We start from the raw sequence: 17,379 nt of genomic DNA, 5'->3' as shown, positions 1-17,379 counted from the left end.
TTCCTAAAATTCACTTCTTAAACACTATATTTCCTTCCCTAAGAATGGTAGTTAAAACAAAACCAAGATAAAACAAACCGTTGTATTTGAAGCAATAAATTCTATACGTTTCTTCGAATTATTTATTTGTACAAGAGATTTTGGCACTCGTATGAGAACACCTACTAATACTAACTAATGTTGCCGCTAAAAAGTGTAGCAGTACATATTTACATTCAGTCAGTGCAACATTGAGTTAGTTTAGTTTAATTAAAAAATCGTTTGAAAATTAAAAATTAATGTTTCCAAAGTGAATTTGGTACTATTGACACCTGAGTGTGGATAGCTTTCTTTACCCGACAGTAGGTGAAAGAAGGTTTTGTTTGTGTGCAGAGTTTAGTTTAAATGTTGTGTGTGTTGAATATAAACTGTGTTGTGAAAATAATGTCCCAGGTAGAGTTTACTTTATTGTACTGCTAGGATAAAGTATTACGACATTCTATCACTAAATATCGATTATCGAGTTATGTTGAGTATCTGTACTAAATTAGAAAATTGTAGAGTTTGTTTGTTTGGTTAAACGCGCTAATCTCAGGAACTACTTGTGCGAATAGAGAAAAAAATACTGTTGGATAGTCTGTTACGCGGAACGAAGAAGATGCGCGGGTCAGCTAGTGTTTCAAATAACTTTAAAATATTAAAATGAAAATTCCTTGCCTAGCATATAACATTTGGTATCTAAAAGTGTAATGAAAAGCTCGCAACTAAATGTAAACAAAGATTGATCAATCAATACGGTCAAGCATCACTGAGCTCAGTCATAACTGACTGATTCGATAACCCTGAAAATATACGAAATGTGTTTTATAGAAGGTTAACATCACATCATTGTCAATATTATTGTAGGTTTTATTGAATTTGTTTATTATTTACACTGTAGTTTAAATGGACAGATTATGAAAATAAGGATATTAGAATCAGCATCCGAAATATAAGTCACATCCCCAATAGTACTTTTTACACACATAAATCACACCTTTTTCCCATAGGGGTAGGCAGAAACTAAAGAATGCCAACTTGTACAATCCTTACAAACTTCCCTTGCCTTTATATTAAATTAATATTTTTGACTTATAGTTTTCCTACGCGCTATTTTTCCTGAGAAAAGTTTGTTTATTTAAATGATTGGAAACCCACATAAAGAGCAAAAAAAAAATCTTAGACACCATATATTTTATTATTTAATCCGCAATGAGGAGTATTGTGTAATCGGATAAACATTTCCGGATATACACAGATGCTAAAATAACCGAATCTCCATGAACAACAAAACGTTAGGAGCTGTGATTTGTGCGTTGCATTAATAAGCCAAAGTTTGTACATCACAGGGACGTCATAAGCAAGGATTATTGCACTTTGTTCATACTACTGATGACAACTGAGTTTACAAAGAGAAATAATACCGTAAACTGTGATTTGTATAAAAAAATGTACTTACATCGTTTTTGACAAAAATCTGTTTTGAAAACAGTTTTAGAGCTTTTCAATTACATAACATGTATAAAATCAGAAATGTATGAACAAGGAAAAGCTTAAACTAAATATATAGATCTATTTAAATAGTAGATAGTTAAATATATTTTATAATGGTATGTGTAGATCTATCTCTTGTAAATTAGAAATGATCATAAGAATACTTTTGCAAATGGCGGGAATTTTGGAAAGAGTAAATCGAAATTGCTCTACTTAACGCAGAATCTAGCAGTTTCACAGTAAGTCATTATTAGTAGAACGATTGTTAGAATTTCCCTCAAACCTCTAAATTCAATCCCATCCCAACGACAGTGAGTACTCGAGTCATAGATTTGCTATCACATGAATCAGTCGGATTAGGAGTGCTCATGAAAGCTGGCATGAGTCACGATACGCGCTGTATCTCGAGAGCTCACACGGACAAGGCAACGTGTAACCGTACATTGTAGGAAAACCTTGGAAATATGACCGACATTGTTTTATGAGGTTTTTGTGTAGTATTATGGTTGTATTAAGATGATGTCTAGTGTAGCCATAAGCTGTGTCATCAATGAAAATAATGACTGACGACTCAAATTATATTTTGACCAAATTATGATCACATTAACATTAGTAAAAAATACTATTTGCTCCCCGTAACTTTGACTATAATAGGGCTATTTCAATCGTGCGAACTAAGTCATGTCATTTTTTCGGAGTTCTTCGCCGTTCGCTCGCACTTACACATTGTCACATTCCTATATTCTTTTGGTTATGACGTAGTTCGCACGTTTATAACGGCCTAAGCATAACAATATTTTTTTCAATCTTTGATTATTTTTATAGACGCTACAACTCAAATGCTATAACTATAAAGCACGCTTAAGCGCTCTAACAATTGATTAAAGCCCCGTTCCACTGTTAGGCAAATACTAGTATCTTCTGGCATGAGAGAGAGGTTATATTTGAGGTCTATATCTCTATACCTTCTATGCTGGTAAGAAATGAGTATTCCTACAAAAACGTTCAGTCAAAAAATATTATTATCTGCATCAAAAAATATATAACGGGCTATATCTAGGTAGACATAGATAAAGCATTATATCGTACAGCTTAAAGTTTCACTGTGTAGGTGTGAGGGCAACCAAGCTACTCGTAGTAGGTCATTTACTTCGCATTGACTTATAAATTACTGCGAATTTTCTATCGCTGAATGTTAAAGGTTGCTCTCAGGTTGCCAGGTTTTTCTTGATACAATTATGTTATCTAAGATGCGTCACGTAGTGGTAGAGCGGAGGCGTAACGATGCGAAGGCGAAATTGGTTAAAAGAAAAGAATCTGGTTTTACCTCGTTTGCCATACTAAAATTATAAATGCTTAAGTTACGCTTTCAAGGCGATTTCACTGAACTGATTTGTATAAAGTTTAGCACAGAGTAAAATTTTATGATACCTACCTATATCGAATGTAAATTACGTATTTTTCAACATTTAAGCGGTTACAATTAGGGCTGAAATTTCGTTTGAAACCACGTAGCTTCTATAAAATAAACTAACTTTTCACGGTATTCCTTCCATATTTTATCTATGGTATATAAGTTCCTTCCTGCTAAAACACAAAATATTATCTTTCTTTATTACTACAGTTTGAAGTCACAAAATTTAGTTTCTTCTGTCTGTATTTATTTCTTTCGTAATTTTTCAACGGAAATCATAAAAAAATATTTGCAATAAGAAGATTGTGTAAATATAAATAATACCTAGAAATAATCTGGACGTCTAAAATGCTCAGTTCTACATATAAACTAATTCGTGGAACTAACTAACACGTTAGTAATAAACTGTATGATATTATGTATGCTTGAAAACCATACGATTACGCATGAAAATTATGTGATTCCCTGAAATTCTAGTTCAATGTGCATTCAGCTAAGATGCTATGCTGCTAGTGATATTTTTATTTTAGACAATTCCCGCCTTGAGGCTATTGTGTCGCGGGGACTTTTACAAACATACAAACACGGACACAAAGTACTACCAGACCCGAAACAATTACTTATTTGTGGACAGACAAATAATTGTTACGTGTGGGAATCGAACCCACGACCTTCTAAACGCAATAGTAGTGGCGTGGTGACCTAAACCACTACGCCACGGAGGCAGTCAAATAGAATTAATTGTAATTAGTATGATAAAAAATATCTATCCCTATGGAGAAATAGGCGTGATTTTATGTATGTATGCATGATACAAAATATTTACTTGTTCGTGACAGACTAGTTGGTGAAAAAGCAATTTTACACAAGGCCAACCCGCCTATTTTATAGCTAGCAAAATAACATTGTTTCAATTGCAGCGATTTCAACGCTCGTCCTCATATCTCAGCAAACTCACAAATCAAGTAATTATATAAAACCTCATATTTATCATTATTTTTATTAGTGCAGGGCTACTCTGATTGAAGCTTTTTCAGTTTATCGTTAACAAACAGACAGACAAGGCACCTTCGTTGTTTAATAATCTATATCAAGATTAATAATGTAAATCTTACTAGTTTGTTTGTTTGAATACGCTTATCTCAGGAACTACAGATCCGAATTGAAAAGTTATCTTTTGTTGAGTTCATTTATTGAGGAAAGCCATGATACAGTGGAGCTGAAAACTAAACTGAAAAGCGACTTAAGTCACAGGTGGCGGACTGTATATGATACATCCATACTATTATATACTATATATCCATACTAATATTATAAATGCGTAAGTAACTCTGTCTGTCTGTTGTGTCTCAACCACGCCTAAACCACTGAACCAATTTGCATGAAATTAGGTATGGAGATATTTTGATACCGAGAAAGGACATAGGCTTTTTACCCCGGAAAAAAGACGCATAGCTAAGGGAAAATTCAGGTGGCGGACGACGTCGTGGGTAAAAACTAGTAGTGATATAAATCGTAAAGGCGTGCTCATTACTCCCCAAATATTCGCGTTACACAATATTTGTATATCATTTAGTTAGTTTGTTCTATTGACAGTGAAGGGTTGAGATCGTAACATGTCTTAGTAAACGTTGAGCAGCCGAAGGGTTAGTTGTGACACTGGTTATATTTTGTCTACGAGAATTTGTTGCCAGGTAAAGTTCTTTGCCATTTTAATAGATTTATTGTTATTTTTATTTTTTATGTATTTAAACTGTCACGACAAGAGTACACATATAACTACAATGCAAAGTAGGGATATTTTTTTTTATAATTTGACGATTCAGCCAAATATCGTAACTTTTAAATTTCCATTGCAGTTTGCCTCGTTTTTTTTTTTAGACTGGCGTCGTATTAAGGGAAATTATAACCAAGTGACCATATAACACTCGTATAAATATAGTGTCCAAAAAGACCTTTTTGCAAGGTTAAATTCGTAAATACCAGTAAATAAATCAGACGCCCCTTTTAGTACAACCTGCACTCAGGGACTGATTCTAGGCTAATTTGTGCACTAATTACTATGAGTACTATACCGTGTTTATGTGTTGATATATGTATAGTGGATGTATGACCTTTATTTACGAGCATAGGCTAATTTTAGACTAGTTCGGATGATATTAGAATAGTTTTTAAGAATTTGCAAGCTGTATCTTTTACGATATTTAGGTTTGTCCGCAATTTCGTCTGTGTAGAATTGAGGCTACTTGTAAATTTAAGGGCCATGGAGGAAACCATAGTCGTATGTTATATACATTTTATTTTACTGAAAAGGAACTGTGTTAATGTAAAAAGCAAATAGTGGCATTTAAATTTTCTTGATAAGTGTTCATATTAAACTGTGATTGCAAAAGCAACAGCTATCAAACCAAGTAAGCTTAAATTTCGAGTAATGTGTAAATTTTCATCTTGTCACGTTTGCATTGTATTATTATAAATAGGTACAATAACTGTCGATTAAAGCATTATATTAGCTATTAGTTACGACGGACTAAATAGCGGAAAACATTAATAATGTTTGTGTAAACTATAGCTCGGCAAACTGCTATTAACTGTCAATAAAATAATAACGCTGAAGCATTTGTTAATAAGCATGTTTACTAAATAATGTGGTAAATACTATTTACTTCTTTTCATTTACAATGTTAAATCATAAATTTGTAACTAGCTTTTGTAAACGATACCGTCCACGAGGAAGGTGGTGACCATCGAATATTTTACCACGATAAAAACTTATCTCTTTATTTCTAAAAATTCTTAATGCAAATTATAATTTAACTGTGTGATAATGAACACTTTATTGTACTTTTGTGCTTCTGATAGCTATTGTTGAACATCAAAATATCAATAATTCTACTATAAAATTAAATTAAAAAAAACAAAATATTCTACCTACACTAACATGACATTAATAAATAGATATTTGTATAAATTTAATTACTTTAACTATTTTGAAGCCTCCTTGAACCATGCCTTTCTTCATCTCATTTTACCATCAATATATTAACCCATGTGTTTGTTCCAGACCGGCATGAACCGCGGCTCCCGCGAGGAGTTGCTGGGCAGCTCCCAGGAGGCCCTGAGGAACAGCCACAATGATCTGCGGCAGGTGTACGAAAGACCGCTCACTAAAGAAGAGAAGACCTTTCTGCTGCACGCTGATAGAGGAGATTATGCTACTGTTAAGAAGTAAGAAAGAGTATTAAAGAGCTGATTTTTTTCTTGCTAGGTGCCCGTTTCGTCAAAGGATATCGTCATTGTTTTTGTCAAAAAAAAATGTAAGCATTCGAAAGACGTTATAAATCAGTTAGGTTACTAGTTTTAGTTAACTTCATGAAATGCCAATACTTTAACTTTAGGAATAGATTGTTTTACTTATAGACTATCGAAAAGATTTATAAATTGCGATTTTGAAAGGAGAAACAGTTGACATATTATTATACCTAATTAAAAAAATTATCCGATATTAATCATATTTTACAGTAGGTACTTATATTTTACGTTTACTTTTTTAAATTACAATAGTTAATATTCTCATCAACAAATGAAAACTACAACGTAAATTTCAATCTGAACAAACTTCTTACTGTAAATTATGCCTTCAAACTTCAATGCCTACTCTAAATAAAGGTTAGGAATACAATATAAATATGAAAATACAAAGATTCTCCCTGTAACCTTTATAGTGTCGAATACGGCTAAAAATACAGTCTGTTTTAACATGTAATGAACTGGAAGTTATTTCATTCTTAATAGTTCAACGAATTTTATAATTTTTGTACGAACGTTTCAATAGAATCGGAAGGAAAATGGAGGAATTAAATAATGCAGATGCTACGGCCCGGTATTACTGTGTCTTATTATATCTACCAGATAGTATATCTGAAGGGCTATCATGTAACACCCAAGGTATTGGGTTCGAGTCTTGCACAGTACAATATATTTTATGATTTAAAAATATTCATTCTCTTTGTATTTCTCCATCGTGGTTTGGATAAAGAATTCCGGTTCACATATCGATACAAATACAATTTTTCCGTCTAAGAAAAATGTATTTACAAATTTGATAAATTCTAAAAAAGACAATATTGTATTCGAAAATTCTTACATTCCTACGCTTACGGCAAAAACACCAGACTATAAATATGTTTAAGGCACTATTTGCAAAGAGTCTTTAAAGCCTTAGCAACAGCCAAAAATTCTAAAACACTGTTCTGCCCATGACCTCAAAATTCCACAATCTGCAATATATTTAGGACGCGCCTCGTGTAACTAAATAGGATTACCGACTGAAAAGACACTTATAGTGATTCTCTCTAATCGACTACTTATACACTAGCCGAATTGGGCTTAGTGACGATTTCAATTCGTGCAGATTTAAAAATCGTTATATACTTATCCAGAATAGGTATCTGACAGTAAAATACTTCAGTCACTACTTTAATTACTGATGAATTACTTGTTATAGTTAAAACATTAGGCTCATACTCATATTATGACTCACAATGCAAAAGCATTAATGAAGCACATTTTCATTGATGGTATAAATTACGTATTTTTAACTTACCTTGCGAAACAACTGACTTTTCAAATATCATAAGCATCTTATTAGTTACAAGCAAGTAACTACCTACTTGAAATTATTGGAGCAGAATACTAAGATTACAAAAAAAATATGAAAAGTATTTATTTTGTGTTGTTGTTATTGTCTGTTTTCTATTATCCTATACCCATTATTACCCATGAAAACAGAACGTAAACTTACAAATTTTGATCGTATTTATAACAAACGCTCATACAAACTACTTCTTTACAGGTTAATAGAACAATTCACCTCCCAGCCTGACATCTTGGACATCAACTGTGTGGATCCTTTGAACAGATCAGCACTCATCGCCGCCATAGAAAACGAGAATATTGAACTGATCAAGTTGTTACTTCTCTCTGGGATTAAAGTAAAGGTTAGTACAAAAAAGGTAGGAAACCTGTATGATGTGCGACTTTTATTTTTAAAGGTACAAATAAATTTAAAATTAGGTAACAAAAAAAATGTACCAGTAAATACATATGTAAACAAACTTCAAACAATCTTTCATGATTATTTTAAAAAAGACGATGTTGTCATTTATAAGTTTAGCTAAAATTATTGTTCAGTCAAAAATTCATCATTGTAACAAATTTAAATCAGTTACGTAAATAACACTTTCGTTATATTAGTAGGTTTCATATTTTAGATCTTCTATCAATCGTAGATTGTACAACATCCACGCCTAGAAAGCATTCTAACAAAAAAAGCAACTCTAAATAACTACGAAATCCATGAAAAAAAGTCTATAAAGAAAAGACGTCGAAATAATACTCGTGTCCCGCGGGAAATCAGAGCTGGCATAGTTTGCATGATCAAATCGCTCGTATATATCCATAAGCAATAGTTTATCGTAAATGGTGACATACAAAATGTAAGTAATGGCCAACTTCTGGGTTAGAGGTGGCCTAATGGGAGTCACGAAGGGCGTAAGGTCGGAGTTTAGGTTGTCTTACGTTATTGACTTGTTTAAGGTGAATTGAAATAGATAGAAGGACCTACGCACTTACGAATATTGTTTTATGTGACAACACACACACACACACATACGCATACAATAACATAATGTATACACATAAGTGAATCAATTTACATTAAAAACTTTTTTGTGAAACGTACATAAATACTGGTCGAATATTTTTTCTTTTTTCTTACACGAGCATGCAGCCATGAAAGTTTTGTAATTGGAACATCGCGAAGAGCGCGAAAAAAACAATAACGCGAGCAGTCAGTTGTTTTATGTGTAGTGAAGTTTTAAATATTTATGTGATTGACTTTGCTTACGTAATTATTGATTAGATTATTACTATTGATGATCAAGTTTATATTATTACATAGGTACGTATAAACTTTGAAAGCTACTTTGAAAATTCTTACACGGTGATGTTTTTCTTTTCATGTCAAGTAATTGCCTATTAAATGGCATTTCAGGGGTATATTAACCATTTACATATTACGCATCGAAAATAGGTCAATTATTCATCAATATGTTATGAAATATGTACTTAACGTGTAAAATTAATTAAAGTATAATTAATTCATTTCATTAATCGGGTTATAGATATGGATTGTTTTTATACTTATTATTCTCGCAAAGAAATACGCTAGTTCAAAATACAAATACTGTAATTATTATACCTATTTATACGCTACGTAAAATAACATAAATGTTCCCATTTATTTTCATCATTCATTCTTAACTTTAATTATACCTAAATACATAAATAAATTATATTATTCTCCAACTTATATTAAATTATTCGTACTCTTACGCATAATATAAAAGAAAAACAATGCTGTAAGCAGTTTACATGTCCATATTAACTTATAAAATGGCAGGTTATATGCACACAACGAGTTTATTTTGCCCTAGCTAACCTAACCGAGTTATGACGGTAGGACGATAATTTTATTTCTGACAACACGTGCTGCCGTTTATGCGATGTATTTTAAAATTTTCTGCTTCATCATTAATATCAAATGTTAAACGATAATCATATTGAAATATGCGGAAAAATTTAATGCTGCAGTTTTTATTCTCGTGAAATTGAATGTTCTTGTGTTTAGTAATTTTATATTTCAACGCCAGCAGTGCATTTTACAGTACCTTCGGCTCGGCCTTTCTTTTTTAAAAATATGTCTACTTGTATATGTATACTCTAAAATCTACAAATATTATAAATGGAAAACTTGGGGAAGGTGCAAGAGAGTTTCGTGAAAGAGTAACAAACATACTTACATCCCGTATGTATGTTTGTGACCCTTACGCGAAAGAAATGTCGAATGGATTTAAATTAAATTTTAAATACAGATAGTTTATAGCATACATTGGATACTTTTTACTAGAGCTAGTTATAGATAAATGGCTAGTCGATTCTAGCTTTTGTTTAAAGTTTACATAGTCTTTATACTCGGTGGTTGCTGTGACAGCCATAAATGATTCTCAAAAAATTCTTCCACCATCGAAATAAAAACCTTAAACTGTAAATATTGAACATTCAAAACTAATCACAGACGTCGTACAAGCAATATCAATCCATTTGAAAGTCATCGCAGACAGTTTTACGATGCTAAAAACCCGAATGTTATTACTATACCTAAATCAATGCACGTCATCGTATTAGAAATAGATCCTATATGTATGTACGTTCGGAAGGCCATTGTAAAGAATACATTTGTAAAGTTTATTTGAAATCTTTGAATTAACTATCGTAGTTCATTAATGCGGAAGTTTCAATGTTTATACATTTGGAGTATTTCCTCTATTTGTGCTCTTACACTGTTTAGAATAATACACCCACGCTCGGATGTGATTCGTGGTGATTCGGCAATGTATGGTTTCACTAAGTTAGATTGTAGCTCAACTTATTTTTTAAGCTTTGCAATTACTTGTATATAGTATAATAGTAAGCATCTTATAGGCAGTTATATAGTATATACTGCCTTTGGCCTTCTGCATATTGATATGTACTATATAAAAAGCATTATACTGTTAGCTGAAACAAAATGTTGTCAGCAACAATTAAGTACAATGGAAAAAACCATTTTGTGGTCGATTTGAAAATGTGATCTTGGCATCTTAAGACAGATAGACTTATAAACAAAGTTTTTTGTTTGTCGATGTTTGCTAATTTGTGATAAAAATAGAACAATCCCTCAGTTCTTACGATCACAGAAGATGGTCATATGTCGCCCTCGTGGTAAATGGCCTCCCCTATAGCCATTTGTCTAGATAAACCGATATAACTAATTAGCACTTTTCTTTGTGTTTGTAACGCACTACATTATATACTTATAATAATATGTTGGATTGTTGATGCTCGATTTATTCGAAGTTCGATGAAACAATAAAATTCGATTTTTTGATTGCAGTTACTACCTTTAATTAATCATAAGCAAAATCAGAGCATTCTTTATTCTCGATTGAAATAATATGAAATATTGCGTAAGGGCCCATTAAAAGTCTTTGCAGCAAGCATTACACACTATAGTACCTACTAAGCCACTAATGTTGTTACTTATTCATGTTTTCTTTACCAGGATGCTCTACTCCACGCCATCAAAGAAGAGTACGTGGAAGCTGTGGAACTGCTTCTGCAATGGGAAGAGGAAAATCACGTGTCTGGAGAACCTTACGTAAGTATTTACACTACAGTTACTTTATTAGGATACTATCAATTATTTCTACCAATCTACTTATAACTACTTTATTCGGCAGTAGACTTTGATCTAAAGTCTGGTCTGTCAAAATATACAGTCATTTTTGGTGCTTGCAATATGGCAAGTTTGACGATATCATCAGAAAATTTGGCGTGGAATCTTTTCTTTTAGGATTAAACTTTACAAAACTTGGTCGTATTATGAACGGAAAAACAACATTGTTGAATACGGTTTAGTATAAAAGTAGCTAAAGTTGCTACTAGAAGATAATTTTCTTTCCCGAATAATGCAAGAAAAATTTTTTTTTTAATATTATCGCAGGTTTTAGGGCGCATTTATAAATAGAATCAATCAATAAATACAACTAAATACGTCACTTGAAGAACAAACGAGAGAGTTCCTTTCACTCTAATTAAGTAAACAAGTACTCACAATCGATACATACTACGTAGTTCAAGTTTATACGATCGGACCTTGACTGCGATGTTTACTTGCTATGCAAATTATTGTCTAACTTTTACCGTGACTTGCTCTACGATTTCCTTGAACTTCACACTGGTTCATGAGATAAATAGAGTAGCTTTCTGTTTGATTAAAGATACAACATTTTAAGGATTTATCTAAAAACAACTCATATATTTTGTACTTAACTGTTATTACTAATTTTCTTTAAAAAATATATATGATCGGTTTTTGTAATTGCAACTAATATTCATCGCAAAATCTTAGAGACAGTAAATTGCAGTTTGAATTTTGCAACAAGATTATCTGATAATAGGGCAATATCTAACGGAATTCGCGGCTTAGACCCAACGTTCGATATATTAATTTTCAGCTAAAAGAAAGAGTATAGATAATAAATAGTAATCAAATAAACTTTAAATCCAGCGTATGGAATCTCTCATGAAATAATTTGAATCCCAAAATTCAATAAGTTATATGAATCCATGCGTGGAGTTATCATATAGCTATTGTCTACTGAATTAAAACTGAAGGCTTTGTCCATTTGAAATACGTTTTTTATCTAGCAAACACCAGGATTGTATTCGAATATTACTATGAAACTTTGGCAGTTATAAATAATTATAATCATGTACCTGTGCATGAAATTAACCACATTTTTTGTATAAATCAAGTACATAACTGTATTTTCTTGCCGAGAACTTTGTAGGACCTAGGACTTCAAATTTCCTATTTCACGGAGGCCGTAGCTTAGTTTTTTATTCATACTAATAATAAGAACTAAACACAATTAGTTAAAATACGCCCCAAATAAAATAAACAATAACAATACAAATTGCCTTAAAAAATATATTAACTGTCAAAAACGCTTATGATGACATTACTTTGGCGAATTAAAGATACCATTAAACTGACGTTGTCCTCAGAGTTGGGAGTCCGTGGACCCAGCATCAGCGACCTTCACACCAGACATCACACCATTAATTCTAGCGGCTCATAGGAATCATTACGAGATCCTCAAGATCTTACTGGACCGAGGAGCCACGCTGCCAGTGCCACACGACGTCAAGTAGGTACAGGACATTTTGTTTTATCCATGTCATACCTTAGGATTCGTATTATCAAACTTTTTAATTGTAAAGAATACTTTTTCAATGGTTTAATGTTTTTTTTTTAAGTTTTATTTACAACCAGTAATTTTAACAAGACTAACTACACTACAAGATTACGGTGAGGAGTAAAAATATCTCCGAGTTTGAATTAAATAGACTATATCCTATTTATCTTCATATGGATGTATAATTTAGACGATTTTTAAAGAAAATAATCATGTTTATTGCAGCATATTCTGCTATGTGATAGTATAGGTTTTCTTTTCACATTATCCTACACACATTACGTCACATAGATTACGTATTTTACATGTCAGTAAAGACAAATGATCTATTCATCAATCACCACAAGACACTGTACCCCAGATGCGGATGTGACGAGTGCGTGAAGTCCTCCCAAGAGGACTCCCTGCGGCACTCTCAGGCTCGCATTAACGCGTACCGAGCCCTTTCGTCGCCCTCCCTCATCGCCTTGTCGTCAGCTGACCCGCTGCTGACAGCCTTTCAGCTTTCCTGGGAATTGGGACGGCTGAGTCGAATGGAGACGGAGTTTCGGGTGGAGTATAAGGTGAACCCCAATCATTATTTACTTTTATTGAAATAATTTAGGAACCTTTATTTCTGTTTTTATAAAAGTATGCGAAACTTTACGTCCCTGGTTAAAATTGTCGCAATCCATTGCGCGCAGAAGTAGCAGGTTTCAAGATTAGTAAAAGTCGGCAAAATTGAAACCCACTTTAAAATGAAGTCACGGTGACACAAGAGTATTCTTTCGTGCAACGTCTAAAAGATATCTACTTAAATAACAAGGTACTATAATTCACTCACCTACATAGTCGGTAATGCACTATAACAAGCTTTATTTATCCAGGCTCTTCGTCAACAATGCCAAGAATTTGCGACTTCCCTACTAGACCACACTCGTACCTCACGCGAACTGGAGACGATGCTCAACTACAACCCCTGGGACGTGGACTGCTGGGAGCCAGGGGAGAGACAGACCCTCGGCAGATTGAAACTAGCTATCAAGTATAAGCAGAAAATGGTAAGTGACACTTCCTCTTAATGAGTATTTTATTAACCTCTTTTAATATGTCTGTACTTCAGAGTGTTATATTTTTTCTACACGTTAAAGTCTTACCATATTTCTATTAGTATAGGAATAGACAAGAACGAAACTTGCTACGATAATAAATTACTGTAAACTTATTTTACTTTATTTGTATTCATCCAGCTTCAATATAGTTACAAGTCCAACGCCCGACCTTAAGGGAGATTCAAATTACAAGGGTGTTTTTTACCCATACAATGAGTGAATTTTAACCATAACATTGTTAAAAAAACATCGCATAATTTTTGTCATAAAATATTGTTTACAATTTGTTATTACAACTGCTACTAATTGACACTTGCAATACTAAATCACAGTTTACGCAACTTGTGTAAAGCTTATTGGCTGATTGATTGTTATCAATCAGTAAATGGACATACGTTTATCCTTCGACGTCGTTCATCGTACTCTATTCTATTAGTTCGGGTATTTCTGACCGGAAAATTGAACCTACCATTTTTACGCCCAATTTAATGAAAGGGTTGATTTTGATAAGTTATTTAGGTATAAGAAGGGCCTATCAAATATGTTTTGCATGTGAAGAGCTTGAGTGTTTATGTATGTAAATATAAACAGCTGAAGAAGCTTTAGTTATGACAATACGTGATTTCATACAAAGACATTGTTAAGGGATTTGTTTCCTACAAATATAATGCATGTAAAACTTTTACTTTTATCATCCAGATAGTTTTTGAATTGGCAGAATATACCTTCAAAAGTAAAGACGAACTAAGCCCAGATATTTACTGAATATAACTCTAGATCTTACGACTACAGCTCAGACTACCTAAGCATATTTTTGCATACTAGAGTATGTAGTCCAGAATATACCTAGACTTCAGAACACTTAAGGAGAAAATTTACACCTTTTTGAAATGCTACATAACCGTATACTTTTTACGCACCCTTAACGGTATACGGAGACACACCTAAATAACGTGTTAAACATACGAAAATTTGATAACCGTAAAAATAAATCGCATAAGACCAAAAATCGGTAGTAATCGGTGAGTTTCATTAAAAATTTATCATGGTAAATTTTTATTGAAAGATCCCATGGATCATTTGAGAATTGTACGACTATGCAATTTAAATCGATACCTTGACTAATTTGCTTCTTAATCAGATAACTATGGTCAAAATTAAATTATAAACATTTTGGTCCTTTACCTAGTTACTATGGTCACTAAATACCTACTTAATGCATGACAAGTTTTGGTCAACACCGGTCGTCCCTTGTCGTGTTGAAGACAGAATTAATCGTAAGCCGCCACATGGCTTAGTAGATTACCGCGGCTTAGACAATGACCGACTATAAATAGGGTGCTGTTTGTAAACAACATGAAACTAGCTACGGGAACTGGGCTTACTCAAACTTTAATAACAGAACTACTGAGACAGGAATATGTTTCATTAAGAGCTGACTTTTCGTTATAAGAAGAAATAAATTGTTATTTTTTAAATTTCATATAATAGCATAATTGGGTATATGAACGTTGTTGAAAAACTGACAAGTTTTCTGATGTCTTCAGTGGCACACTAGTGAAGATTGCGACGCTACTACTAGTGCGTCGAGAGGTCGGGGTTTCGATTTCCAAACGAAACAAAAATTTGTGGTATCCACTAATTGTTGCTTTCCATCTCGCTGTACTTTATGTCCGTTGTTTCTATGTTTGTAAAAGACCTCGCTACACAAGAATGCGAAAAATGTATTTTTTTTTTTCAAACGATGGGTAAATAAAGAAGCGTGTAAAAATCTAGATATCGCAAAATATCCATCACGAAAGCTTTTAAAAGAAAAACCAATATTCACCTACATCACGTCAAACTAAGACAAAGAACCCCAACTTTCTACTTTACAATATTATTACTCGAACTACTTTAATTCTAGATCTACGATGCACATCACACGAACACACACAAATACACACACTCATGCAATCAACACTCATAACTGTTACACACAAATAGACAGCACTCACACATGTGGATAGATACAATCAGCAACAAAAGTGACTATTGAAGTGAGTGAGTGCTAAATTAATATTTTTCAAATCTACTCTTGTGTAACGTATTCCAGTAGCTCATTACAGAAAATTTTTAACAGTAGTCAGAAACTTGGAAGTCTAACTACTAGTCGTACCGAAGGGTGTCGTGTTATAACCCAGGTAACTGGGTTATAGAGGTCAGACGGGCAGTCGCTCCATGTAAAACACTGGTATTCAGCTGCATTCGGTGAGACTGGAAGCCGACTCCAACATAGTATGGAAGAAAGTCTAAGCTAATTACAGAACATTTTTGTTATCATGGAACATATTTACCCCCGGTTTCTGAGGTACATTTAGCGGTAGTTTATCTATTCAATAGCGTTTCAACTAATATAAAAAAACGCAATTGAATAGATAAACAGCCGCTAAATGTACTCAGAAACTGTTTGTGATTCTGATACGTCTTTGTTTTCTTTCTGCTATCACTCTATTGACTTTTCTTCTCGCCTGTATCCATAGTTCACTATAGCTGTGGTATCGTCAGTCCTCATTTTACTGGCATCTTAGACGTGAGGTGTTAGGAGTCCTATACAATGCTCTCAGTGTAAGCGTGAAGTATGGACATCCGATTGCGATCAGCTGATGAAACGTAAGCACCAGCACACAATAATGGTATATATGCAAATGCTAACATTTCATAGTTAACTACGTACTACTACACTTAAAATCGATGCCATATTTTTTTGTAAAAAAAAAGAAAGAGTAGCATTTACCTCAAAGTAGACTAGCTAGACTGGTTAAAACCGTAAGTGTTTCTAAATAGTTTTTGTATGTTTATCTTTTTTTGTAAGCTTATGTACATAATACGATACGCAAATAGGCCCACAGAAAACGGAAAAAATAGCCCTATATTGTACTAGCACTCATAACATACAAGTAGGTATGTATAGTTTCCTGCGAAAATTCCAATTTTTTAACCCACAAAATCAACACATATTCAAAAATATGACGCGTTTCCAATAAAAAATATGAAAGCGCTATATTTAATTCGCAAATCAGGTTAAGTGATCACATCAAGAGATGGAATATTTGAAAGCACCAGGTGTTTCGCAGTAAGCCGCAAAATGCAAGGAAATACCGAAAATAACTGAGTCCAATTCATGTAATAACTCATTTAGTTTTATAACGATTTACGTATATTGAGGCTAAAATTAGGGCGTATATATAAAGAAGCTGTTTTTAAGATCTTTTAGTACTAAATCGTATCTTGATATTGGTATAAAGACTAGTAGATGATTCGCTTTATATTGCGCGGTTAAGACAGTTAAGTTGTTACCGTGAAAATATAAACTATGTAAATACTACAGTAGATGTATAACCTGATAGAAACGTTAACCATATCAAGGCATTATAATCTCCGACCATCATTATCTCCACGCATCTTTAAATAATAGAAATCGTTAGATGTTAGTAAATAGTACAATTTCAAGAGAGCA

General features: G+C 33.1%; 1 protein-coding gene across 2 annotated transcripts in view; it reads left to right on the top strand.

Annotated features, from left to right (window-relative positions):
• The window catches only part of trp (transient receptor potential), a 46,821-nt gene that overhangs the window by 9,239 nt on the left and 20,203 nt on the right, over positions 1-17,379 (top strand). Inside the window, exons 2-7 of one of the 2 annotated variants that reach the window (XM_076126080.1) lie at positions 5,991-6,154; positions 7,782-7,926; positions 11,091-11,186; positions 12,599-12,741; positions 13,151-13,352; positions 13,656-13,829. In XM_076126080.1, coding sequence (XP_075982195.1) covers positions 5,991-6,154; positions 7,782-7,926; positions 11,091-11,186; positions 12,599-12,741; positions 13,151-13,352; positions 13,656-13,829 — 924 coding nt within the window. Of the gene's footprint in view, positions 1-5,975; positions 6,155-7,781; positions 7,927-11,090; positions 11,187-12,598; positions 12,742-13,150; positions 13,353-13,655; positions 13,830-17,379 lie in introns of those variants that run through there. The other variant, XM_076126079.1, reaches the window with a different exon arrangement.

The sequence above is a fragment of the Anticarsia gemmatalis genome, chromosome 18, assembly GCF_050436995.1.
Source record: "Anticarsia gemmatalis isolate Benzon Research Colony breed Stoneville strain chromosome 18, ilAntGemm2 primary, whole genome shotgun sequence".
NCBI classification, from domain to species: Eukaryota; Metazoa; Arthropoda; class Insecta; order Lepidoptera; family Erebidae; genus Anticarsia; species Anticarsia gemmatalis.
This window is presented reverse-complemented; position numbering and strand designations above follow the sequence as displayed.